A 15,106-nucleotide genomic window follows, 5' to 3' on the forward strand; every position below is an offset into this window, starting at 1 on the left:
ATTCTACGTCACGTTTTGCAATTTTTCGCGTGCGCACTACCTGCATTACAAAAAGTCATTAGAATGTTGGGATTGGTCCCAACGAAAGCCCACCGACGAAGCTCAAGTCAGCTTTGTATGATATAAGAATTCAAGAGACTGGTCAGAAGTTATGAATTGTAAACACCTTGATTGAGGTTTTCGGGTATTTATATGGAGACATATATTCTCATGGGCCTAAGCCAATTAATATGGCCCGACTAGTTCTTGTATTATTTATTATCTTTAGTCAATTTGGACTTAAATTTACGTGCCTCTATGAGCTTATCGATGTAGGCCTTTGGGCGTGGGACAATACGTTTGTATATATGAAACACAAACGATTCCTACACTATAATATTGAAATAAGTACGACACATTTCAATTATTAAAAAATAAAAATAAAATTTATGAAATCATCCCCCACCTATCTACCAAATTATTACATGTGAAAACGAATCCATTTCTCATGTAGCAGTAGTAGCAATTAGTATGACCCTCTACTAATTAAAAAATTATAATTGACACGTATATTATTATTATTGTAAAGCAGCTCAATTTAGAAACACGCTTTATGAAGAACTTGTTTGTTTACCAAAAACGCGTGTCCGGATTGGATTGCTTGTCGACATAAACAAACGAATGACGTCATCCAAAAACCCATTCTTCAAACAAAATCCCTTCACTTGTCTCCTTTTCCCTTCGCTGCTCTAATCTCTGCTCTTTCTTTTTTTTTAATAAATTCGTAATTTCATTGCCACTGTTTCTAGGTATGCCCTTCTCTATCAATCTTGTTTATTTTTTTTATTTTTAATTTTGTTTTTGTGGGTTATGATTGTTTAATTGTTTATCAAAATATGCTAATTTATGTCATTTTATTTTTGTTTGGTTTCTTTACTTGGAATCAAAGTCCACTCCTTTTGTTGCTTCCCAGCTCAATTTTGTATTGGGCTATCACTAATTCTTCACTTCAAGATTTTTTTTATCTGGGATTTAGATTAATTTTTTTTTTTTTTTTTTGTTTTTTTGGTCAAATTAAAAGATTCCCCCTTTTTCGGGTTTGATTTTGTCTCGAAAGCATGATGAATAATTATGTATGTATGGTGAATTGTGATTTTATGGCTAATTTGTTTCTGATTAATTAGTGTCTTTTTTTTTTTTTTTTTTTTTTTCTTGATGTATGTACTAGGTTGTTTGGGAAGATTAAGGTGAAGTGAGATAAGAGTACTATGAATGAATATTACGGATACGGTAATACAAGTGCGAGCTCGAGCTCGAGTTTGAATAGTAGTTCACACGATACAGAGGATGATCATACGATTGCCGCCATGTTAGCCGAAGACGAGAAATCAAGATACGACGGCAAACTCGGCAAGAGGCTTTCTCATTTGGACTCCATCCCGGTTCGTATTATCATTCTTCACCCATGAATGGAAGTTTCTCTTTTTTCGGTTTATTTATTTATTTATTAGTTTGAGCGATACATTCTTGATTTATGCCTCGTCTGGTTGGGGCGATTAGCCATGATTAATTAAATAATTGAACTCTGTCGGGATGTTTGGTAGACCCAATAATTTTCCTGGTCGACCCGGAAATGTTATTTTATCGGCCTATCTTACCTTTTAGAGAGATTATTTATTAGGTTTTCGTTAGATTATTTGATCTTATCTTAGAAACCAAACGAGGGAAAAATGTTTGCTTATGCATTGAATTGTTTCTTGAGATTAATATTCGTGTTTAGTGATTAAAATTGAAAAGAACTCGTGGGAATAATTATTTTTTTAGTCTCTTACGATTTCGATTATGTACACCGACAAAGTTCATCGTATTTGCAGCATACTCCCCGAGTCATTAGTGCTATACCCGACCCAAATGATGCCACCTTAGACCACAACACACTAGCTCAAAGGTTCTATTTTTATTCGTAAAATGCCATATGTATTATTATTATTCGTGGTTGGTTATGGTTATATATATATATATATATATATATATATATATATATATATATATATATATATATATATATATATATATATATATATGTACATGTTATTCATACGAGTAGGCTATTATCGCAGGATGACGACATATGGCTTAGCTGAAATGCAAATGGAGGGAGATGGAAATTGCCAGGTTCGTTTTTCAATTACTGTCTCGACTCTTCTAAATTTGTTAACTTGATTGAGCTTCTTGTTGTATAATAAAATGTTTAAACGAAAGGGTATTTTAGTAATTTCCTATTTTATTCGACTTGCTTATGTTGGATTTTATCTCTAATTGGCTGCTATTTTACAGTTTCGAGCCCTTGCGGACCAATTATTTCAAAATTCAGATCACCACAAGTATGTAAGAAAGCACGTCGTTAAACAGGTGCAGTTCGGTTTATGTGTGTATATATATATATATATATATATATATACACACGGACAAAGTAACTTTGTGTTTAATCGTGTTTTGCGAATTAACCGCCTTAAATTAGTTTATTTATATATATAGTATCTTGTGCATACATTCGTGACACAATCTTATTCTTGAAACTTTTTAATACGCGGACTTATTTTTTGGTAATTTTAAACATTAATTTTCATATGTGAAGTATTAAATGAAGGGCAAATTACGGCCATCCCCTGAAGTAAGGTCAAATTACGAAAAACCCCCTCATGTTTGGATAATTACAACCACCCCCCTCAACTATGTATTGTCTTACACGTCCACCCTTACGGTTTTAAATTTACCTATTGAAGGAGGGGGGGTTTCGTAAGACAATATATAGTTGAAGGGGGGTGGTTGTAATTATCCAAACATAAGGGGTATTTTCGTAATTTGACCTTACCTCAGGGGATGTCCTGGATCTAACATTAAAATTACATTATGCATCTTTTCGGAAATTGTCGTTTATTTTTCTTAAATCATTTTCTTGTTTTTCAGCTTAAACGCCATAGGCATCTATATGAAAGTTACGTACCTATGAAGTACCGAAGCTATGTAAAGAAGATGAAAAGGTCGAGATGTGGATTTTATTAATTCTTTTTTCCCGGTATTATAGGATTACAATCGTGTTTGTCTTAACATTATTTAATTATTAAATTTAGGTTGGGTGAATGGGGAGATCACGTCACTCTACAAGCAGCTGCCGACCTAGTAAGTTGTATTTCATTCATTGATTACTTAATGGTCTTAAGGCCTCGTTTGGCTGCTAACATAAGCCATCGTTAATTAAGTTACAGTTAAACCTCTATAAATTAATACAGTCGGGACGATAAAAATTCTATTAATAACAGCGAATTATTAAATTATTGAGTTAATAATTTAACACATTCTCACCGAGTCGGGACCGAAAGAAACTATTATTTAAGCGAGGTTATTAATTTATCAAGTATTAATTTATCGAGGTTTTACTGTATTAGGCATTATTTGTCGTTAATTTATTCAAATGTTTTCTATCTTCGTATATTGGTTTTATGTTTATAATATTTAATAATATTTCATTTCTTGGACATTATGTAGTTTGAAGCAAAAATATGTCTCGTCACCTCTTTCCGGGACAACTCGTATATTGAGATTCTTCCGAAGGACAGAAGTCCGGTCCGAGGTACTCTAATCGTCTTGCTTTACATTCGATAATAAGATTTCGTTTTCTTGATTTTTTTTTTCTTTTTTTAATTTAAATTCCGTTTTTTTCTTGAAGAATTGTGGCTGAGCTTTTGGAGTGAAGTTCACTATAATTCCTTGTATCAAGCCGGAGGTAAACAAATGCTCGTTTTATTACAATATATCACGCACATAATATTTCGAAACGGTGGCTAATATACGTAAATTGTTTTGTTCGATTTTCGCCAGAGGTTCCTACAAGAAAACACAGGAAGAAGCATTGGCTTTTCTAAAAAGTTCGGAAACTCGTTTTTTTTTTTTTTAAATATTCAGCGGAGTTTATATCTATATATATGTATGTACCTTGTAACTATATACCACACATAGTACATCTTCATTTCTTCTGTTTGTTGTCTGTCTGAAATCTGCATATTATATGCTAAATTATACTGTACTTGTGAGATATGTATGTATATATACACTGAGCAAATTTGTAGTAATTTTTATTTATTATTTTAATTTATATTCCCTTTTTATTTATTTACTTATTATTATTATTTTATTTATTTTTATTGTTGTCTCTGTCAATCAAAGAACAAAGGCCTTTTTGGATAGGGAAGAACAACTAATGTGGTCCTAAATTAAATAAGTATCACATTTTGGATATATTAAAAAATAAAACAAATAAATATTTGTCATTTCACATTTGCTTAAATAAAAAAGTTTAATATTTAGTTATGATTTTTTGTCTTATTTGACACCATATGAAACACGAGATGTTTTCATGTGTCTTTGGTGACTTGACTTGTCTTTTCATTATTTATTAATTTATTTAATTATTCTCACTTGTTGTAATATTTAAATTCTGAATTATCAATCAACCGACATCTATTGGTAAATTATGATTACATCCCTAAGGTTTAATGTAATTACAAACAAATTTCGTCTTACAGTTAAATCTCTATAAATTAATACAGTTGGGACCATCAAAATTTCATTAATTTAGCGAAATATTAACTTATCGATAAATTAATAATTATTAATTTATACATTAATTAATAACTTATTAATTTATGAAATTACTTTTATTATTATTTTCAATAAATACAGTTTTTTTAAATTTTTTACGTGTATATTATTCATTGTACCATTAGTTCAATGCACTGTAGAGCCCATTTTACATACGGAAGCTCTTAAAGCAGCAATGGTATAGAACGATTTTATGTTGAGCTATGAGAAAACTATACCGAAAGTTCTATCCATTTTAAGAAAAGTGAGGGACGAGATTGATGGTAATGTGAACTTCAACAAAAAACAAGCGACAATTAAATTTTATTGTATTAAGCCTTCATAGATTTATAAAATATGTATTGTACCATGTAATTTAAAAAATATTTTTATACATTATTAATTTATATATTATATGGGGCTTCTTAAAATTTTCGAATGTGTATTATCTTATAAATTTAGCGAATTATTAATTTAGCACGTTGTCCCCGAGTCGGGACCGGAAAAATTTATTACTTAAGCGAGGTTATTAATTTATCGGGTATTAATGTATTTAAGAAATTATAATTACTTCTTATGTTCTTACACTGTAACGGAGTTTTTAAAATTCTAAGGAAATCCATATTTACTTCTAAAAAGTAATATTTTTTTGTAAATTTATAAAATAAACGCTTAAATTAATGATTTTTATTAAGTAATACTTTTTTTTTGGCCGAAAAGATAAATCTTTATTGCATTATAACCGAAAGGGTCTCGATAAAAACTTTGTGGTCTCGTTATTAAACGAATCAATTAAATATTTATACATTATTACGTCGTATTTCTTTAATTGCGTGTATGCTGAATTATCTCCGAATTATACTAAGAATTTCAACGTAACGCACTAAAAATTGGACAATAATTTAAAATACGTACTTAATTAGAAATTTTAAACTTTGTGATTAAGTCAATAAATAGTAAATTTATTTCAAATATTTAGTTGCTTTGGTCGTTTTATCAATTTAATAAAAATTAGACCAAATCTCTATCGTTAGGTAATTGGATTAGATTAGCATTAAAAAGAAATGGATTAGGTAGTAAATTTTGAATTCGTGACAAATATTTAAAGTAAACTTCCTAATGATTAAAAAAACTGGAATCAAATTATTTATTATTCAGTTGCATGTATTAAATTAATTTGGTACTAATTGATTAATTAATTATTTAATTAGTTAAATATATGGTTGAATATTTTATATCTAGTTTTAAAAATCAAATAATATTAATAATATTTTATTAACTTCCTCTTCGTATAACTCATTTTGTAGTTAGTGACTAAAAAGAACAAGGCCAAACAATTTTATTCATAAAATACTATGAAATCGGATTTGATTATTCTTAAATTAGGAAAGTAATTGAGAAATTATATTTAGTACCAAATTTTGATAATTATAATTTAACACTAGATAATGTAAGGAACCTATCATCTTGCTAATTAACCAATTAAATAATTAGTGGATAATTAACATAATCCAATACGATCCAACTTAATTAAATCCATGTAACCCAATATTACTACCTTATAATAAATCCAACTTAGTAAATCCAATATTACTACCTTATAGTATTTAGAGATTGTTCGGTTACATGAATTGAATAAGATCATATTAATTTATAAACTTATTATTTTTTTTTTATCTTCAAACTTATGGACTCTCAATGTTTACTATAAATATGGAAAAAATATTACAAATTAAACAAAAAAGTTGTTTAATTTCTAAATTCTAAATTATAATTTAAGTCCTTGTGTTAATGTCAGTTGTTCCTGTCAAACTTCGTTAAGGAAATAATAGTAGGAGTTAGTAAAATAATTCATTACAAAAAATCAAATTATTTCAGGTCCACGATAAAAAAATGAAGTCCACCATTACAATGAAATTAATAATTTACCTTATCATATGTGATCAATTTTGTAGGTATTTATATATCACGAACGTATATATGTCCAATAAAACTTTTATAAATTAATACAGCCGAAACTCACAAAAGTCTATTAATTCATCAAAATATTGATTTAGTACATTTTTACAGAGTCGAGATCCGAATAAATTATTACTTGAGTAGGGTTATTAGTTTATCGAGTTTCTAATGTATGAATATGCTTAAATCAAAATTGATAAATTATGTGGGGGGTGCAACATTTACAACACCACTAACATGGATCAAAAAAGTCAATGTTAATTCTTCCGTATTACGTCTGCCAGTTAATAAATAAATAATAAAAAAAAATTAGAAAAAGCCAAACAAATTAATTAATTAATAAGTACTAATCTAATCTAATCTCTCTCTCTTATCTTTCTCTCACACACACAAAAACACACACACAGTGTTTTCTATCTCTAATCTCACACACTTACACATTCCGGGAAGCAATCCACCCTATTTTCTCTCATCATATACAATTTATATACACACAGATTCCCTCTTCATTCCGCCCTCCCCTCCCCCTTCTCTCTCTCTCTTCTTTCTCTCTCTAACTCTTCAAACGCACAAATATTCCCTTACTCTCTGAACTCTCTGTGTGTGTAACAGTGGGTGGTTCAAAACCCTATTTAGAAAGAGGAGGGGTGGGTGGGTGGGTGGGTTGATTGGTTGGGGTTGGGGAAATTCATCTCGCTGTAATTGCATTTTTCTGCGGTTGTTTTCGTAATTATGGAGAGATCTGATGGAAATGATTTCAATGAATTTCTCGACCCATCCAGCAGCTCTGTTTCAGGTTCGCAGCTCGAAATCCAAGCTTAATCAATTTACGCTGCTGATTTTTGTTTCGTTTATTTTTTATTTTTAATTTCTATTTGCGATCTCTGCTTAAGATTCATGATTTTTTTTGTTTGGTTTTTGTTCAATAAATTGGGGCGGTGCGCTAGTTTGATTTATTGTGAGGATGATGTTCTGCCACGGTTACCTTATGTAGGTTTGAATTGAGGTTATTTATTTATTTTTTAATTTTTTTGGGGGATTTATTGATGCAGATAGCGTGCTGTTTGATGCGTCTCAGTATACCTTTTTCGGGAAAGGTATGGTGGATGAAGTAGAACTGGGCGGTTTGGAAGATGAAGACGAGGGTGTACCCGTAAATGCAGGCAGATTTAGTGGGGAAGATGAGTTAAATGAGTATCATTTGTTTGACAAAGATGAGGTAAACTATTGAAGTGAAGTGTCGTAATTTATATACATGTAGAGCATTTCTATGTATGTGAGGTGTAAAGTCGGGTTTTCAGATTCCAGCCTTTTTGAAAACTATTCGGATGTGGAATGGGTGTTGACTAATCGTTGCATGGGTATCATTCGGTTGATAAATATGAGCTGACAACAGTATAGAATTATCCCAATTGATTCATTTAGGGAGTTCAGAAATTTAATCGCGCAGTTGCTTCGTAACATATTTTCGCTTCTAAACCAATATAACTTGTGAAATTTTCGTTATGAGTGAGCTGACATGATTTTTCAAACAGGAGCATAATGTTGTATGTTGTTTCTTCATAGACAGAAGTTGCATTATTGAAGTTCTGAAGATGCACTCAATCTAATTTGTAGTTATTTCACACAGTGGAGAAATTGCTTGCTTTTAATTACAGCCTGTGCATTGTTCTATAATAATAAACAAAAATGAATGAATTTGTAGTTGTTTGTTAGGTTAATTTTCATCTAATAAATATGAGCATGGAGTTCTTTGCTATTGACTGCTATTCTTCTGTTCTTATTTTCAGGGGTCAGGATTAGGATCGTTATCTGATATAGATGATCTAGCTACTACATTTGCAAAGGTGAGTTGCATCTAACCTCGTTTCCAATTTGTATTTTTTATTTTGCTAAAATGAAGCAAAATGAAAGCTACTTAAACAAAATGAGAGCCTGCCTTGGAGCTCCAGGGCACTAGTCTGTCCGATTTTCCGTTAGTTTAGTCATTATCACTTTATTGCTGGTGTCTTTCTTTCAGTTATTTTCATCGATTTGTTTTCTGCAGTTGAACAAAGTCGTTACTGGACCCAGACATCCTGGAGTTATTGGTGATCGAGGATCTGGATCTTTCTCTAGAGAAAGTGAGTTCTTAAGATTTTCCTAATTGTGGATCATAATTTTTTTTTTAAATTTATTTTATGTGCTCTCTTGCTATTTATGTTTAAAGTCATTGTAAGTCCTTTTGTTTTTCATTATAGAGAGTTTAAAAACCGGTTTGATTGTGAATTGTATCATTTGCCAAAAACCAAAGCCCTTGGCACCTCACTTGTCGTTCGGTTTACTAAAAGTCTTAAGTTATTTCCTGCCCTATGACCTCTGCAGTGTATTCATGATATAAGGGAAGTTCAATGAGGACCATGATCCTTCTTTCCCATGAGGAGAATGTGGTTTAAATGTTTTATATATAATGGGAATTTTTTTCTCTTGCGGTTTTAGAACAATATGTCTTTACCCAAGAATCTAGAATGGACCACCCTCCCGTGTTCACCTAGATGTCCACCTGTGTATTTCCTTCTGTTACTGAGAACTCGTCCCATTTGCAGCGTATGCACTAGTATTAGCTACAAAATATTTCGTTTCTCAAATGAAACACTGTATGCAAAACCTCAATTGTAACCCTATTTTCGGAATGCACTTGCAACTGCTCATGTGTGCAGTTTAATGAAATGATAGTGATTGTGCTCTGAATGAATTTCAACTGTCATAAGGTGCTCAATATCCTTGTTATCCGTGATATCCAACAAGTTAAATATAAATACTCAAAGGCACTATGCCCATGTGTTTTATTTGCAAACAGATTTTCATTTCCATTTGCTTCAGTTGCGTACTGTTTCACTTGGAGTGTTCTAGAAAGAACCTAAATATCTTAATGTAGATGTTTAGAAGGTGAAAGACTGAAGGTGGTAACTTGAGGTGGCAAAGCATTAGATATTATCTTGTCGTGAAATTCGATTTACAATCACCTTTGCAAGCCTTAGTAACATGCATTTCACTGTTCATTCACTTGATTGCATTCTATTTTAATGGCCATCAAATCCCATAATATTTTATATGGTAATCTTCAAGTTCATGGCGTTTAGAAATTTAAACTGGAATGCTTTACCTGTGTGCCATATGCTTTGATTTTCAGATAATTTTCAACTCATTTTCCTCTTTGTCCTTTTCCTTTATGATTTACTTGGTGGCACTATGATTAACATGAATTCAATTCAGGTTCATCGGCTACAGAATGGGCACGAGAGGCAGATTGTCCTGATTGGCATGAGCACCACATGTCTGATTCGGAATGCTATGAGGAAAATAAGAGATGGTCATCACAGCCCCATCTCTCTCAAATGTATCTTCAAGAATCAAAACCGTTATACAGAACATCATCGTACCCTGAGCAGCAACCGCAGCTACAACACTTCAATAGTGAGCCTATTTTAGTGCCAAAGTCATCTTTCACTTCCTTTCCTCCACCAGGTTCCCAACAAGCTTCACCGAATAATTCTCATCATCTTAATTTGTCAACCCTTTCTGGTGGACCCCAGTCGCCTTTCTCTGCACCAAATAACCCTTCGTTAACTAACTCTACTCTCAATTTGTCTGGCTTGCCTCGTGGGTACCATTACAATACAAACATGTCACGTCTAACCTCGCCTAATATCTCTCACCACAATCGACTTCAAAATCAATGGAGCAGCCATGCTGGTGTTCTCCATGGGGATCATACTCTTCTCTTGAACAATGTATTGCAGCACCAGTATCAAAATGGGTTATTGCCATCGCAGCAGCTGCTGTCGCAACAACAACAGAGAGGGCACATTTCATTTAACCCGTCATTAGCCCATTTTTCAGCAATGCAATCTCAGATATTTAATACCTTTCCTTCACCTTCACATTTCAATAAATATGGATTAACCGATAAGAGAGAACCGAAACCTAAATCAGCGCAGAAAGGTAGACACTCTGTGCGGTTTTCCAACCAAAGTTCCGATGCTAGCAGCCAGAGGAGCGACAGTAATCTGCCGCAATTCAGATCAAAGTACATGACTGCTGAAGAAATCGAGAGTATTCTGAAAATGCAGCATGCTTCAAACCACGGCAATGACCCTTACGTGGACGATTATTACCACCAAGCCAGTCTTGCTAAGAAGTCTGCTGAAACAAGGTCAAGGTATCGGTTTTGCCCATCCCACCAGAAGGAACAATCTTCCCGATCGCGTAACAGTACTGAATCGCAGCCCCATCTCCATGTGGATTCTCTTGGAAGGGTTTGTTTTTCCTCGATACGTAGGCCCCACACACTTCTTGAAGTTAATCCTCCTCCATCCGCTTGTGGAGATGGAAACTCTGATCCGAAGTCATCTGAGAGGCCTTTGGAAAAGGAACCAATGCTTGCAGCAAGGATAACAGTGGAAGATGGGCTTTGTCTTCTTCTCGATGTGGATGACATTGATCGCCTCTTACAGTTCACTCAACCCCAAGACGGTGGAAGCCAGCTCAGACGCAAACGTCATCTTCTCTTAGAAGGCTTAGCCGCTTCTCTACAGCTGGTGGACCCCCTCGGCAAAAGTGGAAACTCTGTCGGGCTGTCACCGAAGGACGATATAGTCTTTTTACGTATAGTTTCCCTTTCCAAAGGCCGGAAACTGATCTCGAAGTTTCTTCAGCTTCTTCTACCTGGCAGCGAGCTAACTCGGATAGTTTGCATGGCTATATTTCGCCATTTAAGGTTTCTGTTTGGGGGCCTACCTTCCGACCCAGAAGCAGCAACCACCATTAACAGCCTTGCTAAAACGGTCTCTCTATGTGTTAGTGGAATGGATCTCAATTCGCTCAGTGCTTGTCTTGCCGCTGTGGTGTGTTCCTCCGAACAACCGCCGCTTCGTCCGGTGGGTAGCCCCGCCGGAGATGGTGCCTCGGTCATCTTAAAATCCGTTCTGGAAAGAGCAACTGTCCTATTGAGAGATCCTCCGTTTGGCAGCAACTTCAGCATTCCTAATCCTGCTCTTTGGCAGGCTTCGTTTGATGCATTTTTCGGTCTTTTGACAAAGTACTGCGTGAGCAAATATGATAGTATAGTGCAGTCTATAATTGCTCAGAATGCACCGAATGCAGAGTCGATTGATTCGGAGGCGGCTAGAGCTGTGAGTAGGGAAATGCCAGTTGAGCTTCTACGTGCTAGTCTGCCACACACTGACGAGAGCCAGAAGAAATTGTTGCTGAATTTTGCTCAAAGATCGATGCCTGTTACTGGATTTAATGCTCATGGTGGAAGTAGTGGACAAATAAATCCCGAGTCTGTACGAGGCTGAAAAAAAAAGGTTGATCCGTAGAAGCTTTATTGTATGTCACAGCACAAAGATTGAAGCACAGACACCGAGGTGTGTATCTTTAGGGCGGAATTTTAACGCCGACTAAGGTTTCCTTCTCTCTCTTTCCACCAGTTCTCTCATCCCTTTTCGTTGTTTGTGGAAGGGTTTGTTTTTATTTTAACTGTCTTTATGTTATTACTATGTCGGAAGCTCTTATATGTTTTTTTTTTTAATATCATGAGAGCTTTTATTTTATTTTATTTCGATGTAAACGCTCGGGGTTGAACGTTTTTAACTGTAAGGGGGTGGAAAAATGTACAGGTAAGCCGTTGAGAATGCTGACGTTTTTTTATGGTGTTTACGCTCTCGAATTTGGCTTACTGTGTTTAGTGTCTGTAGAAAAAAAGTCGAAAACTTGTTCGTCTATAGAGAGGATTATTTTGTTTAGGTTTTGTTGGAAACGGGTTTTGAAGACGAACCCTATGCTCTTGTTCGTCTTTTCAGCTGCGGTTTTCGTTGTAGCATTTAGTGTTCCTAAGTGTATTTTTTTAGTCCTGCAGATTTTGGAGCTGTGTTTCACTGTGACTGGTTTCTTGCAATTTTTTGGTCTTTGTTCTGTTATTATGTTGAGCTCTGTTTTCTTTTTTAATTATTTTTAGTAGCTATGGATCAACTTTATTTATTAATTTATTTTATTTAAATTCAAGAGTTAATAAATAATAGGGTAAATTACAACCACCACTGAGGTATGGTCAAATTACAAAAACCCTCCTCATGTTTGGGTAATTATAACTACCCCCTTCAACTATAATTTTTTTTAAATGTCCATCCTTGCTGTTTCAATTTAGTGGAATCTTCGAGATTATATGGAATATTATCACTTTTGTACCTATGTTATTCCATTCGAACTCCACATTTTCAACCAAGATGATTATAATATGTGTTTTTTGGCTTGTATATATATGATTGTGGTGCATCAGAAACTGTATTTTTATACAAAATGAGTACAAACTTGAGCACATTCCACGAAATCTAGATTATATTGAATTTGATTCCTTATAAGGAGGGAGGTGTAAGAAAAAATCATAGTTGGAGTAGATGTAATTATCCAAATAAGAGGATTTTTTTTAAATAAATTAACTGTATCTCAGCGGTTGTCGTAATTTACCCTAAATAACATAACAATGAATGATGACAATTAACCTGTTTTTGTACAACATTGAAGATTATTAATTTCTAAATGAAACTATAAATAAGCATGCAAGAGCATCCACTTTAATTAATAATTTTTAAATGAAATTATTAATTAATATATTTGGTTTACTAATTATTATTTTAAAAGAGTAAAATGTATACCATAGAAAAAAAAGATTTGAACAAAAAAAATGGAAGGAACCGTCTGCGTTGACTGACAGCCTTACGAAGGCAATGAAATGTTTGACTTTTTATAAAAAACAACGATTAATAACAAATAAAAGATAAAATTAAATAAATAATAATTAGTAAACCAAAATTGAAATAAAGTAATGTGAGAATAAGCCGACAAGGGAAGTTGCACGTTTCCACGTTATGTCATCTTCAAGCAAATAAACATACATATTTATTTATTTAGTAGGCTAAGTCAACCTTTTCTATTATTACGTCACAATTATTAGTATTAAAACAAATTAATATATTTATAATAATCTCATGGTATTTAAGATATTGATTTACATGAAAAAACACACATTTTCATTTCAGTATGTGTAGATGCTTATGGTCAAATATCTTAGTTTGACGACTTCGACTAATCTCTCAATAAAATTCTAAATTTCCAAAATATCCAATTGGCAAATTTTAATTTCTAAATTCTATATTACTATGTATTATAAATTAAATATCTGATTTCGATTTGAAAATTTCCAATTATGGACATTTTTTCATCACTCCAATTCCGGCAATTTTTTGATTTCTGATTTTCTTTAATCTTTTTGTAACGAGGCTGAAATTAGTTTTTCACTTCCAAAAAAACGCAAATTTTTTTTTATCCCAAAAATTCTAATTTCGATTAACCCGATTTCCACCTCTAATATGTAACACGTAAAACATCAATTCATGTCCCTTCCAAATCGAAAATCCGAATTTAAAAAAAAAAAAAAAAATCCTAGAGAGAGAAGAGAAAAATCCAAAAAGAAAGTGCATTGAATTTGGAGATTTACAATATTAGTTAATAGTTAGACCTTTTCCAACTCTCTCTCTCTCACACACACTAAAAACACACAGTGAAGAAGCAAGAAAGAAGAATGCATGGCAATATTTGCGTGTTAAGATTAGTAATTTCATGTTATAATCTCCTAATTTCATGCCTTTCATTAATCCTCCCACTTTACTTCCTTCACAATTCTCAACACACACACACACACACACACACACACATATATATATATATATTCTTAAATCTTTCACAATTCACACTCTTTCCCCTTCACACCTTCTCCACAATTTACATTTGTCAACATATATATTTATTTAGAGAGAGAAACAAAGAGAGAGAGAGAGAGAGAGAGAGAGAGAGAGAGAGAGAGAGAGAGAGAGAATCCGTTTTATTACAGGCGTTTGACAATAAAAGTGTTGAATATTAATTAATTAATATTAATTCTTGTCTGTCTTTTGGTCTTCATTATATATATCCACCACCAGAACTGCAGGTACTCCTCACCATTTGTTCTTCTTCTTTATTGGGTAATAACTTCTCTCTCTCTCTCTCTCTCTCTCTCTCTCTCTCTCTCTCTCTCTCTCTCTTCATATATAATAATATAATATTTTCCTGCCTTTTCTTATGACCATTTCATGCAAATCTCGACACAAGTAAATTTTTTTCTTTTGATTCATCAATTGACAAATTTCTTAATCAGCTGTGATCTGGGTTTTTGTTTTGTACGATGATTTCTAGAACAATTTATTAAAAAAAAATTATTTTGTTTTGGTTGGATCTTCTGTTCTTAGTGGTTTTCTTGATCATCAGTTTATTTTGTATATGTATATAATTAGTATTTTTTGATTTATTACAAAACTGCTGAATTTGCGAAATTCGATTCTGTTTTTATTATTACATGTATCTTCTGTGCTGTCAATCATGAATTACTTTAATTTATTATAGAAATATTTGATTAATCGATTTTACTTTCAATTTTTTTCTTTTTCGG

At 32.9% G+C, this 15,106-nt stretch overlaps 2 protein-coding genes across 2 annotated transcripts; both read left to right on the forward strand.

The window, feature by feature from the left end:
• The first annotated feature begins 541 nt into the window (after window positions 1-541).
• Window positions 542-4,128, forward strand: LOC105951956 (Cysteine proteinases superfamily protein). Its single transcript, XM_088811664.1, has 10 exons — window positions 542-788; window positions 1,208-1,421; window positions 1,854-1,927; window positions 2,100-2,154; window positions 2,317-2,391; window positions 2,950-3,023; window positions 3,114-3,162; window positions 3,529-3,613; window positions 3,710-3,766; window positions 3,862-4,128. Exons 2-10 carry the CDS (start codon window positions 1,248-1,250, stop codon window positions 3,903-3,905), a joined length of 687 nt encoding a protein of 228 aa, XP_088667790.1. The 5' UTR covers window positions 542-788; window positions 1,208-1,247; the 3' UTR covers window positions 3,906-4,128.
• A 2,768-nt stretch (window positions 4,129-6,896) lies between these two features.
• Window positions 6,897-12,520, forward strand: LOC105951957 (Topoisomerase II-associated protein PAT1). Its single transcript, XM_012975447.2, has 5 exons — window positions 6,897-7,375; window positions 7,632-7,798; window positions 8,370-8,426; window positions 8,627-8,702; window positions 9,835-12,520. Exons 1-5 carry the CDS (start codon window positions 7,312-7,314, stop codon window positions 11,919-11,921), a joined length of 2,451 nt encoding a protein of 816 aa, XP_012830901.1. The 5' UTR covers window positions 6,897-7,311; the 3' UTR covers window positions 11,922-12,520.
• Window positions 12,521-15,106: the final 2,586 nt, after the last annotated feature.

This window comes from Erythranthe guttata, chromosome 13 (genome assembly GCF_056151865.1).
Source record: "Erythranthe guttata isolate IM_541 chromosome 13, IM_541, whole genome shotgun sequence".
Classification (NCBI taxonomy): Eukaryota; Viridiplantae; Streptophyta; class Magnoliopsida; order Lamiales; family Phrymaceae; genus Erythranthe; species Erythranthe guttata.